Genomic DNA, 15,429 nt, shown 5'->3' with positions numbered 1-15,429 from the left:
TCCTTTCTTCCTGATGCACCAGCACCCAGTTCCAGTGGTTCTGGGAGGGGGTTCACAGGTGCAAGTGCTCTCAGGCAGCAAGGGCCTTCTGAGCCTGCTGCCTCCCTATCTGAAGACCTTCTGAGGGCCAGAGAGGCCACACATAGCCTCCCTAACCATCATAAGACCTTCTAAGGCTTCTGAAGGGCCTTAAAACATCACTTCGTTTCCCGGCCCCCCCAAAAAACTTACTTACTTACCAGAAAACTTACCAAACTTACTTACCAGAAGTTACTTCTTGTTTATTGGAAAAACAGGAAGTGACGTTTTAAGGCCCTAGGAGGCCTTCAGATGTGATCAGTGGGGGTATCATTTACTCCAGTGGGGAGGCATTTTATTGTCCTGGCCTCGGGCGGCACAGGGGCCAGGACTGCCACTGCCGAGCTCCACTAGCAGAGCTCATTTGATCCTGGTGTATCTCTGAATCATCAATGATAAACCATTTTTTGACTTTTTTCCTACAGTTTATCTTCTTCACTGGGAATCCACATCTTCTAGAAGTCTCCCCCTTGCCCTGCTTCATATTCACATCTCAAAATGATCAACTATGCAACGGATATATTTTTGTTTGTCACTGAAGAATAAACTGTCAACATTTTAATCAAACCAAAAATTGTCAACATTAACCACAGTGCTAATAGGTCAGTATGAAAACAAATGCCAGCAAATGGCAGCTCTCATATGCCCTCTGTATCAACAAACACTTAGCATCCAATCCACAAGATTCATACAACCTATTGATAGGAAACACCATGATGTGCTACTCAAGTACTTGATGTAATTATCAGTCTAATCCTATGCATTTCTACTCAAACGTAGGGCTTCCTCCCAGGAAAGGATACATGGGATTGCAGCCCACAAGTAGCAGAATTTGGTATTTAGATTTTAGAGCAAGGGTGTGGCAACTTAAGGCCTGTGGCCTGTATCCAGCTCCCAAAAGCTCTTCATGATGTAGATGCTGAGATCTGCAAGGCCAAGGTTTAGAGGCCTCTAATGCTCTTTTGAGGTCTCACAAAACTTCAGAAACAAAGATCTTGAGGAACCTTGCTTATTTTTTTTTTTAAGAATATAAAGACAGCTTTTAAAAAAATAAATATGAACAAATATTGTGGCCACACCATAATTTAATAGTCCAGATTAAGGCTGCAATCCGAGCTACACTTTCCTGGGAGTAAATCTCATTGAATTAATTCCCACACAGTGGGAATTAATTCTGAGCAGATATGCATAAGATTGGACTGTAAGACGCTGAATTTACAAAACTTCAAGGACCATCTTCAGACATGTGCAATAGCAAGATATCTATAACAGTACACTCTTCTAACATAGTTCCCTCACCAAACTGGAAGTTGTTGCATCATACATCACAGAGTAGCATAAAGACATCACTTCCTGCCTAATGACATCACTTCTGGCCCTCAGCAGACACCATGAATGCTATTTGGCTAGCTGTATGAAATGAGTTTGATTCCCCTGTTATAGTACTTCTCTGGGGTTTTCAGTACCCAACTGACTGTGTATCTCCACCAGAGTCAGTTCATGTTTGTATAAACTTGACAGAACACTGAAACGGACTTTTCCTAAAAGAGAAACATCTGTGGTCGTGAATGAAAGGCAGGATAAAATGGAGGTAAATGGTCACTGTTTCCTTCATGGTCTACCACCACAAAGGCCCTATTTTTGACCCATGTATAATTCTCTCTTGTCAACAAAAAGTTTCGGATGATTATTATACAGGCGCTGTGATACTCAGCAACAACGAAATTATAGTTTGACAGCGGATAGTAGTTATGTCGATGTTAATGCCCCAAAATAACTCAGTTTTTCACTGTAAACCAGCATAAGTAGATGTTATAGGATGGAACATTTTATCATCTTACCTAAATCAGAACACTGAACAACCCGAAGATAGCACTGACAGCGGAATGGACATATGGGGCCGATAGGAATATCGGGAAAGACTTCGTCCCCAGAACCGGGTTCATCTTCAAGCATAAAGTCAAACAAGCCTTTTTGGTGGAATGGTTTGGCCAAGCAAAGTGGCAGGAGGAGAAGGAAGAAGACGGTCACCTTCATGGTTCAGTTCATCTATTCGGGGGAGCAGCAGTAAATCTGGAAGTCAAAAGATTTGCAAATGGGTTATATTGTGTTGGGGCTCACATCTCTTGCACAGTAAGACATTCCCAGTGGTTCAGCACTCTGGTGTTGAGGGAATGATGTACAGCTAAAAGCACTGCACTCATCCCATGTATTCAGAAGACCAGTAAGGATTGCCACATAGGGCGTCCAAAAGAAGGAACACGGAGACAACTGAGAAAGCACATCTGCTTGGATATTTTGATTGTACTTGCATTTATTAATAACAGGCAGCTGTTGGGGATGTTGCATAGCAGGGAAGCAAATGCATTTCTTATTTGGCAGTTCTTAGCATAGTAATTAGACTGAATTCTCTTTGCACATTTTTTCATTATGGTAGTTAAACTGAGGTTCTAAAACTCAGGACAGCGATGTTTTGGCTCCCCCCCCCCCCATTTTCTTTTTATTCTGGCCTCTTTCCTAAACTGCCAGGCTGGCAAAGTTGAGTAAAAGGAAATTTGAGTTGCTTAAAGCAAACGTAATAAAAGATTTTAAAGAAACATGTTGCATTTCAGGGTGGTTATTCTTGGTTGCCTTGAGAGTTTACTCTCTAGACCAGTGTTTCTCAAACTGTGGGTCAGGACCCACTAGGTGGGTCGCGAGCCAATTTCAGGTGGGTCACCATTCATTTCAATATTTTATTTGTAATATATTAGACTTGATGCTACCATGGGATGTGATTGCATTTGGGGAAATGTTACAGACCTGTATTCTTAACAAGCTGCTATGTTTATGCTTTTAACAATGATAGTAAATGGGACTTACTCCTGGCTAAGTGTGGGTAGGATTGCAGCCTAGGATTGTTAAAAATGTTCCTGCTTGATGATGTCACTTCCGGTCATGACATCACATCCAGTGGGCCCTGACAGATTCTCATTCTAAAAAGTGGGTCCCTGTGCTAAATGTGTGAGAACCACTGCTCTAGACCTTTAAACAGGGATGTCAAACATAAGGCCTGAAGGCCAAATGCAGCCCCCAGAAGCAATTTATTCAGCTCCTGTTATAATTGGGTTTCCCCAGCTTGATAATTGGGCTCTCCCATATCTTGAAAATATGAACAAGATTTGCACATTTTCTCTTCTGTCATTTGCAGCTAATGAGTTTCTATGTGAGAACAAAGTGCTTATTTTTGACCATCATCTACTTAATGATGTCACTTCCTTCTTAATGATGTCATCTCCTGCTTAATGATGTCACGTCTGGCCCTTGGCAGGTACCATGAATCAGCCCGCCATATGGAACACGTTTGACACCCCTGAATTAGACATTAGACATCTGACACTGACCTGAAGTTTTAGATCTCTCCAGGGTTATGGTGAAGCAGGAAGTGACATCGGAGCAGCCTGAAGAGTTGCTACACTCTTCAAAGAGTTGTTATTTGATTTTTCTCTGTAAACCGCTTTGTGAACTTTTAGTTGAAAAGCGGTATATAAATACTGCTAATTAATTAATTACACATGGTGCATTCTCAAAAGAGCGCACTGAAGAAAGCACAAGGAGGTGAACCTCCCTGCCTCTTTCTTAACACAGCAGCTTCTGCAATCACAGAAAATCCACTCCAGGGGATCAGGGAGACCCCTGCAACAGAACTCTATGGGGAGCAGACAGCTGCAAGTTAAGAGGAGATCTGTGAAAATTACTCCTCCTTGTGTGAACAGAAGTGCCACCCATTGATGGAAGTGGATCTTGGGGTACAAGTCACTGTAGGGTTGCCAGATCTCAGATCTACAACCAGAGGTTCAGATTTTAGAGGCCACCTCTACTGCTTCCTTCTTCCCTTTTCATTCCAAACTGTGTACACTGCTGGTGCATGCCTGGACAGAGATGAGAAGGAAGTCGAGCATGTGGCAGCAGGAGTTTCACAGCTGTCTAACTGGTTGCAATAATGTTCTTTTAAAACTTTGTATTTACATCACAGAGGACCTCTCATGGACTATTAACACCAGCATGTTGATAAAAAAAGGCACAAAAGCGGTTATATTTTCTGAGGAAGCTTGGGAGGTTAAATTTGCCACAGCAGCTGCTTGTGCCTTACTATCGTTGCACCATTGAGAGTGTCCTAACCTATGATATCTTGGTGTGGTACGGAAATTGCTCTGCAGGGGACAAAAAAGCTCTGCAGAGAATTATTAAGATTGTGCAGCACATCATCAACCTTCATCTACCAGCTTTGGAGGGCATCTATACATCTCGCTGTCTGCAGAAGTCACATAGAATTCTGAGAGAACCCTTCCATCAGGCTCATAAGTTCTTTGAACTGTTACCTTTGGACAGATGATACAGAACTATTAGAGCAGCACCACACGATTCCTGAATAGTTGTTATCCCACAGCCATAATTACGTTGAATAAGGTGATATAGTTGTTACCATGCTCCTGGGCATCATGGTCTGTTATCCTTTTTTTATATTATGATGCATGTTGTATAGAATATGTGGGTGAGTGTGTAGAGTGTGATTGTTGGAACTGTAGTACATATTTATGCTTGTATCTCAAAGGTGCATACATTTTGTTGTGCTGTAGCACAATGACAATAAAGTTACTACTACTACTACTTTGCCCTGAAAATTAATTCATTACAAAAAAAATTATTTTATTATTATTTTTCATGCTTATATAGCGCCTTTGCTCCAACGAGCTAAGAACAATGTACATAGATCCTTTCCTCCTCACAACAACCCTGTGAGGTAGGTGAGGCTGAGAGATAGTGACTGGCCCAAGGTCACACAGGTTGCTTCATGGCTGGGCAGGGATTTGAACCCAGATCTTCCAGGTCTAAATCCGTCTCCCAAACCACTACACCAGTGTTATTCAAACTGTGCGGCGCGGCTCTTTAGGGAGGCGCCAGGAACTCAAAGGGGAGGCGCGGGATGTCCTCTTGCAGCAATACAGTCACACCCCTGGGCAGAATACGAGCTCGTCTTCTGCCCGTCGTCTGCACTTTTTTTAAAGCAGAAGAAACGGGAGTTGCTCAGCTGCGAGAGTGGCTGCTGCTGCCCCGCCCTCTTCTCCCTCCACTCCGAGGCTGCCGCCTTCTGTGTTCGCTGTATGTTGTTTCCAAAGCTCTTCGACTCCAACCCCCATTTGGCAAGTACCGAGCATTCTCAACTTGCAGTCCTTAACCCTCGCTGATCCTTGTCTCGTTGGTTCCTAGTTCCCAGCCTGGGATCATTTCTCATCAAAGTGAAATCTCTCTTTTCAACCCCTCCCTCTTCCACTCCCCCCTTTTGATCTCCAAACCTTCCCGCTTTCCTCCCCCTCCCCAAATAAAGCGCTTCCTATTTTACCAGTCACCAGGGCTCTTAAAGTTGCTGCCATGCAGTTGGCAAAGGGGGAGGAGAGAGACAAGCACACACTTTACTTGGCCAGGAGCAGAAAAAGGGGACTGTTTTTAAAGTGATTTATTAATCTTGTTGTTTGACTGAAGAGGAAAGGCTGTATTTTTAAAGTGATGAATCTTGCTATTTGAAGGGAATACTTATCAGCCATTGCTGAAGTGATTGCCAGCCCAATCCTATCCACACTTTCCTGGCAGTAAGCCCCATTGACTCTAATGGGACTTACTTCTGAGTAGGCATGCGTAGGATTGGGCTGTGCATCTCCTAGTATAGGAGACAAATCAGCTTCCTAACCAAACCCTTATCAGCTCTGATATATTTTCATGGTCTATTTTTGTTTTCCCCACCAGCTGCTGGAAAAATTTAATTTCATTAAATTAATAAAGGGTTCAATCCTATCCAAGGAGAATGGGAGAAATGACTAGTTGGATTGGGGCCCACAGAGGTGTGTGTGTGTGTAATGTTGGTCAGACTAGTTGTTCACAAAGTTCATTTGATAAAACAATTCTATTGGTATGCTTACAAAGTTAAAAAAATGAGTCTTCGTGGACCAGACAAAATCTACCTACTCCGGCATCCTGTCTCCAACAGTGATCAGCAGCTGATCATTTATAAAGCATGTATATTGCTGTGTATGAATAATATATTTTTAAGATCTGCATTTAATTAATGATATGATTAATATAATTAATATTAATATAGTTAATATTTCTGACCACTTCCTGTTTAATGATGTCACTTCCAACCCTCAGGAACATGATGGGGAGTCATGGCCAACAGCCACGGGGGTCAAAGGAGCCACTGGCTGGAAAAGTTTGAGTACCACTGCACTACACCATCCTGGTTCTGTTTGAACTTTAAAATACCGAAAGTTTTTCGACTGAAAAAAATTTCTCCCCTGAAATCAAGATCCCTCCGGCCGTTTTCTCTATTTTCCATTCCTTTGGGAGGGGAAAGGAATGACCAGATTCTTTGATCATTCAATGGAAGGCAACTATATGACATCATTAGGCCCTGCCTTATGACATCACCAGGCCCTGTCTCTTGAATCACGGGTTGAGAACTATTAAACTCCTGTGATGCTGCTTCTTAACTTGCACTAGCTAACAAAAAGACTTGGCTAACTCTGCTATTTTATAAATGGGTACAGTTCAACCTTAAACCCATTATTCCTCTTTGACTGTAATGTATCTTTCTTATAGTCAACCGTCTGGCTTCACAGATGTTTACGTGTTCACTTCTCGATATTGGTACGCTTAGGGTCAATTCAATGTGACCCCTGTGGTGCTGATGCTGTTTCTTCAAGTTTGGATCCCATCCTACATCAGTGACATTTGTCAAGGGAAACTAAACAGTATGAATGGATGACATGGATTTTTTTTTCCCACGCTAGCTGTGCCAGGGTGGCACTGGGATGGCACAAAGCCACATTGTCCGGTTGGTTTGTGTTTAGAAATGCTATTTGCGGTATGTTACATGGAAGCAGCCGTCAACTTTGAATGGTAATGTATGAATCAGCCCAGCAGGCCTCTATTGTAAGGTGTCGCTTGGAAGACTATTGCAACTCTACAGGAAGCAAAGCGTTATAAGGACTGTGTGTGCAAGTCTCAAAAATGTTGGCATATTGCATTCAGTCTCCTCCCATACAGCATAATTGTTTAGCTACTGTATTTCCCAGAATGTAGCATGTCAGCAGTGATGTCACCAGGGTTTGAGTCATCCATCATGGGAGGCCAGTGCATCATCTCTACGATGGACCTCCTTCTATGCAGTGGGTGGGGCAATGCCCTGCGCAATGGGCATGTACCACTGCCCCATCTCTGCTGATTTTTTGGCTGTAACTTTTGATAGAATAGAGGTATTTCAACGTGGTTTGTTTCATTGCGTTCTGCATGAAATCACACATCGTTTGATATATAACATGATGGTATTATTTGAAAATACCAAGATTTTAAAAATTTTTGGCCAGTAGTGGTTTTCACCCCTCCTGTGCACATCACTCAGTGCAACCCGCACCCCTGCATCCCCCTAGTGATGCCACTGCATGTCAGAACCTTTGAAAATCAGCATTATGATGACAAAACCACTAATGAGCTATTTAAAAAGCGCCCTACAGGTAGACCACAGCTGCGATACAAGGACATCTGCAAGAGGGATCTGAAGGCCTTAGGAGTGGACCTCAACAGGTGGGAAACCTTGACCTCTGAGCGGCCCGCTTGGAGGCAGGCTGTGCAGCATGGCCTTTCCCAGTTTGAAGAGACACTTGGCCAATAGACTGAGGCAAAGAGGCAAAGAAGGGACGCCCATAGCCAGGGAGACAGACCAGGGACAGACTGCACTTGCTCCCAGTGTGGAAGGGATTGTCACTCCCGAATCGGCCTTTTCAGCCACACTAGACGCTGTTCCAGAACCACCATTCAGAGCGCGATACCATAGTCTTTCGAGACTGAAGGTTGCCAACAGAATAATGAGCTATTGTACAGGTCTATACTATATTACTGTACAACTTGCCTTGAACAGGGGGAGAGGAAAGCAGACGCGTACAAACAAACAAATCCACTTCTCTAATTTAACTTCTCTAGTCTAAACTGTGGCCAAGTAAATGCAGTGGTCTCTTCCTCTTTAACGTCAATTGCACTGTTTTACTTTATCCTACGCTTCCTCCAAGAAGCTCTGGGGGATATATAAAACTCTCTCCGCTATCTGCTTCATAACCAAAGGTAAGGCTTAGAGAGAGTAACAGACTGAAGGTCATCCAGCGAGTTTCATCACTGAGCAAGGGCTAGAAACCAGGGTCTCCTTGGTTGAAGTCCACCACTGCATCACATTGGATATTGGCCTCACATGTCTCGGAGCCTGTAACATGCTTTTAGGAATAATAAATGATGGGTGATCATACATATTTTAATCCAGACAGATATTTGTATCAGTAAGCCTTCCAGGGAATCGAAAACTGAAACCCCAGATTGCATTGTTTATTATTTCTTCTGACAATTAAGTCAGTAATTCATGGTATAAGGATGGTTTTTATGATCTTTTATTCCCCTGTATTTTTAAAATGCTATGATGCTATGTTCCGAGTTCTGTGCAAAGTAGAATTTTTTATTTTATTTTATAAAACATGTAAAACTTGTCTATAAGTTGTCATCTGGAGCCATAAAAGTGTCTGTTTCCAGTGAGTAAGAAAGGACTACAACCTCAGGGCCCAATTCTATCCAACTTTCCAGCACCAATGCAGCTGCAATGCAGCCCCTAGGTAACCTTGAGGAGGCCTCTATGATTGCCTCTCTCCCCCTCCCACAGGATGCAGCCCATGCCCCATTGGCACAGCTGCATCAGTCTGGGGAAGTTGGATAGGATTGGGCTCTCCATCTTACTGAACACAATGGGCTTACTTCTGAGTACAATAAAATAAATAAATCGCCCAATTTTCAAACACCTCTATCAGGTTCCTAACTTTGCCTGTGAAAAACTGGCTCCTGTGAAACATCATTGGTGAAAGGATGTCTACCACAGAGGATTTCCGTTCCCACAATAAAGAGTAGGATAATATAAACTGTTTTTGTAGTCAAAAGTTTTAGGCTGCAATCTTGTGCATGCTTACCTGGGAGTAAAGCCCATGGAATTCAGTGAAACTTACTTCTAAGTAGAGATGCCCAGGATTGAACTGTTCAAGTTGATTTTTAATCAAAATGTTGTTACTGATGTTTCTTAGTCCCCAGAATTTATAAAAGTGCTGTTATAAAACCCTGGGGAACAATGGCATCTGTGACTGATTTAAGAGGAACTTCAGGTAGGTGTGTGCTGTGGATGACATCCTATTAAATGCAAAGCTCTCTGTGACTGCCAGCTATAAATGGGCCTTATCTTTCATGAACTGCAGTATCATTTAGGACTTGCAACATCTTGCAGTAACTGCCCTAGATTCGTTTGAGCAGAGCTTTTCTGGGTAACAACAAGAAAGGTTGGGCAGTTATATTGACTTTTGGGGGGAGGGGAGGGCATATTGGCTCACATAGAATAGGAAAAAGTGTGTACATTGACAAAGGATAGCCAGAAGAAAAGCACTTAAACTACCTGGGGAAAACTTCTAAACTACCTGGAGAAAATCATTGAATGTTGAGGTGGTTGCATTCACACTACATTTAGTGTAAGGGAAAGGGAGGTGTAATTTCATACTGAATTTACATTATGGTATTTCTATCCAGGAGATTACATTTTCAAACAGCCTGATCCACACACCAGTTGAGCCAGAATCCTTGCAGTAAATGTTTGGGTGAACTGGCTTGTGGAGTACAAGGATTCATATTGCCTGAAGAAAACGGAGAGAATGAAAAGGAGAGACAGGGAACGACCACAAAGACCTGACTCCATCTCATTTCCAAATCACCTTTAAAAAACTTCAGCAGCAACGAATAGCTTGCATTTATTTTTCTGGAAAATCTCTCTTCTAAAGCATCAAGAAGAACCGATGAGTTGGAGGGCACCTTCAAGGTTTTGGAAGTGCATTTGCTCAGACTTTAAAACCGCATGGAAGTCTGCTTATGTGATTAGTAGTCTTTTACAACACTAGAGCTGTGCCTGCTCTTCCAGTCAAGAAGCCTCTTTCTTAAATATATAATCGCTGTCTACATCTGTAACGTACTCTTCCACAATGTTCAGAAGTACGTCTGCCGATTGAGTCATGTTGCCTTTTAACCTGACAAGCAAAACCAAAACTATTTCCAAACAACAAAGCTTAAAACGTGAGGGTCCTACAAGGTTTCCTCTTACAAGATCTTATACTCCCAACTTTTACTACAAGAAAGAGCTGAGAAATCTCTCAAGGAACGTACCAGTGCTTCTAAAACAAACAGCTCCAAATGTAAAGAGAGATGTCCGCAGTGCTCAAGAATATGCTCAAAGAATACAGATGCAACTTTTTGCTAAAGACTTCTCTCTCCAACTCCTTGTTCCCTCTAGTTTTTACCGAAGTCTCACTGTACCGCTGCAGAGTTCAGGGTAATTATAGAAAGCCATACCTTTTAATCCAGGGATTTGCGACAGGCACCCTCAGAGTGGAGATGCAATTAAAGTCAAATCTTCAACCCAGGCAGAAGACCGTGCAGGTGTGGGAAAGGAGGAGGGGTAGGTTGCCACTCAGTGACTGTCACTTGGTGAACGGCTCTCCTGCTGCTTCTGTTCCATAGCCCGGTTAAAAAAGTACGATTTCCTCAATGAACAGAATCCAGGCTGACACCCACAGTCGATCATATGGTAATGATATGTCTCCTGTATTGTAGCCAGAAACTTTATCAGCCCCCTTTTTTCCCCTTTTTGCCTTATTTCTTTCTCATGTGTTCAAGATCCTGAGCACTTTCACAGAACAGCACAGCTGCTTGATGTCATATTATTTTTTTATTGCCATCATTTCTTCAGAAATCACATATTTAGTCAGAAGAGATTTTCCAGCTCTGACTCCTTTCTTTAGTAAAAGGGGGGGGGAGGGAAAAATGCCTCGGGAGTTTTTTTTTTCCTTGCAATATATATATATATTCCTTGCAATATATATATATATATGAAACCCAGGGAAATGGAAGCAAAGTGATCTCTCCAAGTTAATAAAAAAAAAATCCAGATTTGCAGTAGAATTCACAACAAGTGGTCTTAGGGCCAGACTTTTCTGCAAAAGCTCTTGTCTCTATAGGAGGAATAAATTAAACGAAGGATCAGCTTTTCCATACGTATATAATTCATGACATTTCTACTTTGAAGAAGCAGAGAAGTCTTTAGCACTGTCTGGTATCATTGTTGGGTGAGCTCAAGGTCCGCTCTGAAATGTGTCATGCTGACAGTTTTAAAAGGACGTGGAAGTGGTAGAACTGAAATGAATATGCAGTGTTTCTCAAACTGTGGGTCAGGACCCACTAGGTGAGTCGCGAGCCAATTTCAGGTGGGTCCCCATTAATTTCAATAGTTTATTTTTAATATATTAGACTTGATGCTACCATGGCATGTGACTGCATTGGGGAAAAAGTTACAGAGGTGTACTTTTAACAAACTATATATGCTTTTAACAATGATTGTCAATGGAACTTACTCTTGGATAAGTGTGGATAGGATTGCAGCCTAGGATTGTTTAAAATGTTCCTATTTGATGATGTCACTTCCGGTCATGACATCACTTCTTGTGGGTCCTGACAGATTCTCATTCTAAAAAGTGAGTCCCTCTTGGTGCTAAATGTTTGAGAACCTGTGAACTACAGTATTTGATAAGCAATGGATTTTTTTAACACAACAGACCAGTGTTAAATATAATGGTCCCATACATAATATCCCATTTTCCTCTTTTTGTGGTCCATAATTTTATATACTATAAATATTATTTTGCAAACAATATAGAATCAGTACACATAATTTCTGGCTAAGTCATCTACAGGCACATGCATACTTTGGGGTAAGGTCCAATCAACTCAGTGCGATTTTGAGCAAACCTCTATTACAGGGGTGTCCAAAGTTTTTGGCAGGAGGGCCACATCATCTCTCTGACACTGTGTCAGGGGCCGGGGGGGGGGGGAGAAAGAATTCATTTATATTTCAAATTTGAATAAATTTACATATGTTTACATAAATGAATATATTAAAGATGAACTTATATGAATGAATGAAGGTCTTGCAATAGCTCAAGGCCTATAAAAGATCTTGCACAAAGCAAGGCTGGCCTTTCCTTTGCTGCCGCTACTGCATCACAGATGTGAAACAGCAAGCAGTGGAGGGAGCCCTCATCCCACAGCTCACGTGAGAGGTCAAACAGTTGCCCTCACACTGAGAGCAGTTGCATCCGGCCAGTGTGGGCTCCAACAAATCACCAGAGGGCCAGAGCCTCCTTGGAGACTGGGAGCTCTCTGAGGGCCGCATTGAGAGGCCTTGAGGGCCGCAAGTGACCCGAGGGCCGGGATTTGGGCACCCCTGCTCTATTAGATCAGGCTACAGCTGCCATCTGAGCCCCTGTAACTTCCCTCTGCTCTTACCTTTCCTGTACAAAATGTGTAGGTTTGTGACTGTGTTTAAACTTGTACCATTCTCTCTTCCCTCGGGCTTCAGCCAGGTGCGAATGCAACTCAAATACTTTCTAGGAGAGGTGTAAATAGGGAGATTCATCAGTACTGATGTTTGAAGGGTCACCAGTTCATTTTCCCGATTCAAACACAAGAGAACTTGAAAGGAATTAGATTCCTTCCCATTCTCCCTCAAAGGAAGGACTGAAGAACAATTCAACATCGGGTTGTAATCAAGGGGATTGTGTAAAAGAAAGTCTGTCATTTACAGTAATCTTTCAAGAGCCTAATGAGAATCATTTTCCCATTTAGTACAAACTTACAAGCCACAGGGAGCTCCCTTTGTACTACCTTTTCAGAACAATGCCAGGCAGTGCTTCCAGATGAGGTATTTATGGTCTGCACATGATTGCTGGTTCTCTAATCCCATGCAGAGGTATCACTGTTAGGTTCAATGACACCGTGATAGCTGCTTAGCAATTTCAGGTACTTGGATCCAGGTCACTTGTTATGTCAGCAGTTTAGAAAATGTTTGAAGTGAGAATTTGGATGGAGAAAGGGGTCAAGCAGTGGGGTCAGTGTGAACCTCCTCCATTACCAGTTTTGGTTCAGACTTTTCACATCCGAGAGTAAACTTCTTGCACAAATAGTGAAGATAACTATGTTGTGTGTGAAAGTTACATTACTTCATGGGAACTTTTTTTTCCCCCAGAAAAAAATGAGGATGTAACACGTATTCCAAATTCCTCCAATTTCTACTAACCCTCATCATCCTTGGGGAACTGAGGTGGGAAAAATGAAAACTCTTAGGGTGTGTCACTGGGAGGGAGGAGTTATGGCTTCCTGCCAGTAGGTGGAGGAACAATGTCATGGATGAATAAGAAAGGAGTTCAAAATGGAAAGAGTGCCACTTTCTCCTGTCCTCTATGCCAGGGGTCTCCAAACTTTTTGGCCAGAGGGCTGCATCAAATATCTGGCATGGTGTTGGGCGCCGGAAAAAAAAAAATTTAAATATAAAATTTAAATAAATAAATTAGGGATGAAACTTAGATGAGTGAATAAATGAATGAATGGTCATTCAACCTTTCTGACCCTTAGAACAGCCTCCAGACACAACCAGAGCATAGTTCCAGTCATGTTTGGCCAAGTGGGCCAGAGGCTTTCAGAGGACAAGAGGTTGGCCACGGGCCGGATAGAAGCTCGCTGTGGGCCACATCTGGCCCCTGGTCCGGGGTTTGGAGACCGCTGCTCTATGCTGTACAGTTTCCAAGGTGATGTTCAACCATATTTCTTGATGAACCAGAGAAGGAAGCCTCTATCATAAATTCACTCATAAATTCACACAATCATAAATGAACTCCTTCAGTTCATTGTCCCCTTACCACTTGGAACAGAGATGTCTTGTACAGTTATAATTCACAAATAGGAGCAGAAGTATATTTTTGTGGCTAACACTGAACATTTTGTGTCTCTGCGTATGCATGTGTGATATGAAATCCAGTTGTGGTATTTCTCTTTGAGATCATTAAACCCATTCTACATATTTACACACCTAAGGGTGCAATCCTAACCCCTTACGCCAGTGCTTTCCAGCACTGGCATAGCGGCGCCAATGGGACATGTGCTGCACCCTGCAGTTGGGTGTCACTCACGGAGGCCTCCTCAAAGTAAGGGAATATTTGTTCCCTTACCTCAGAGCTGCATTGCTCTTATGTCAGTGCTGGAAAGCACTGACATAAGGGGTTAGGATTGCGCCCTATGATATTAGAAATCCAATTACTCCATGACTCGTTTCAGTTCAACCATGTTCAAGTCCACACCACTGGAACAGCCTGACACTTTGGAGGGCATTTTGATCGTACAAACAACTTCTCATTGATTTGATCAGTCTGTGAATTGTATCAAGGCATCATATCAGCTGATGATGTCATGGAAATAGTCAATTAAAAATTGCATTGCAATGATCACCCATTGTTGCTGTGTATGTCATTACTTGGGGTCCATTTGGTGATTATTTTACTTTTGCCATCTAGTATGTTTGAAAGCTTCATTCAGTGCATATTAATGAGAACCCAACTTGTGAAAGTCACAAAACAAGAGAAAATCTTCAATTCTATCTATTTTGATGTGATTTCAGTTAATAATAAATAATAATTGTTGTACTCTACATATGGCCCAACCCTATCTGGCGGTGGTGCGAAGGGTACCGTACTGTCTGTGTAGCATCTACTGAATTCTATATTCCATCTGGGGATGAGGCCAGTCAAGAGGGGTAAGAGGGTCTTGTTATCTGGTGTGCTCCCTGGGGCATTTGGTGGGCCGCTGTGAGATACAGGAAGCTGGACGAGATGGGCCTATGGCCTGATCCAGTGGGAATGTTCTTATGTTCTTAAACTACAATTCCCAGGAGGCCTTGCAGGTCTTCTTGTTGTCTGGTGTGCTCCCTGGGGCATTTGGTGGGCCGCTGTGAGATACAGGAAGCTGGACTAGATGGGCCTAAGGCCTGATCCAGTGGGGCTGTTCTTATGTTCTTATGAGGAGAAATACCTTCTCAGCTACTGCATTCTCTCTAACCAGACTCCTCAAATCTACACCAACTCTTTTCCTGACATAGCTCTGCGGAGGCTGTTGCAGGCATGTCCAACCTGGATGGGGGTTTGGGATCAGGCAGATGTTCAACTGCGACTGCCCCTGTCCTTCCCTGTCCTCATCCTATCCCAATCTCTGCCCCTGCCAGGGTCAGCTTTACAGCTGCTGTACTAGTGACTACTGCACAGCCACCAGCGGATGACCTATCCCAAAAGCAAGGCTCTCATTAGATGCGTGTACCTGGCATTATTTCAGTGCAACCAGCCCATAAAATTGGGCCATTGATGCTGC

At 42.8% G+C, this 15,429-nt stretch overlaps 1 protein-coding gene across 1 annotated transcript in view; it reads right to left on the bottom strand.

The window, feature by feature from the left end:
- The window catches only part of DCN (decorin), a 49,075-nt gene extending 38,254 nt beyond the window's left edge, over positions 1–10,821 (bottom strand). Inside the window, exons 1-2 of the mRNA XM_066633228.1 lie at positions 10,534–10,821; positions 1,920–2,151 (exon numbers count right to left, since the gene is read on the bottom strand). Of these exons, the coding sequence (XP_066489325.1) occupies positions 1,920–2,115 (196 nt within the window). The 5' untranslated portion in view covers positions 2,116–2,151; positions 10,534–10,821. The remainder of the gene's footprint in view (positions 1–1,919; positions 2,152–10,533) is intronic.
- Positions 10,822–15,429: the final 4,608 nt, after the last annotated feature.

The sequence above is a fragment of the Tiliqua scincoides genome, chromosome 7 (assembly GCF_035046505.1).
Source record: "Tiliqua scincoides isolate rTilSci1 chromosome 7, rTilSci1.hap2, whole genome shotgun sequence".
NCBI classification, from domain to species: domain Eukaryota; kingdom Metazoa; phylum Chordata; class Lepidosauria; order Squamata; family Scincidae; genus Tiliqua; species Tiliqua scincoides.
This window is presented reverse-complemented; position numbering and strand designations above follow the sequence as displayed.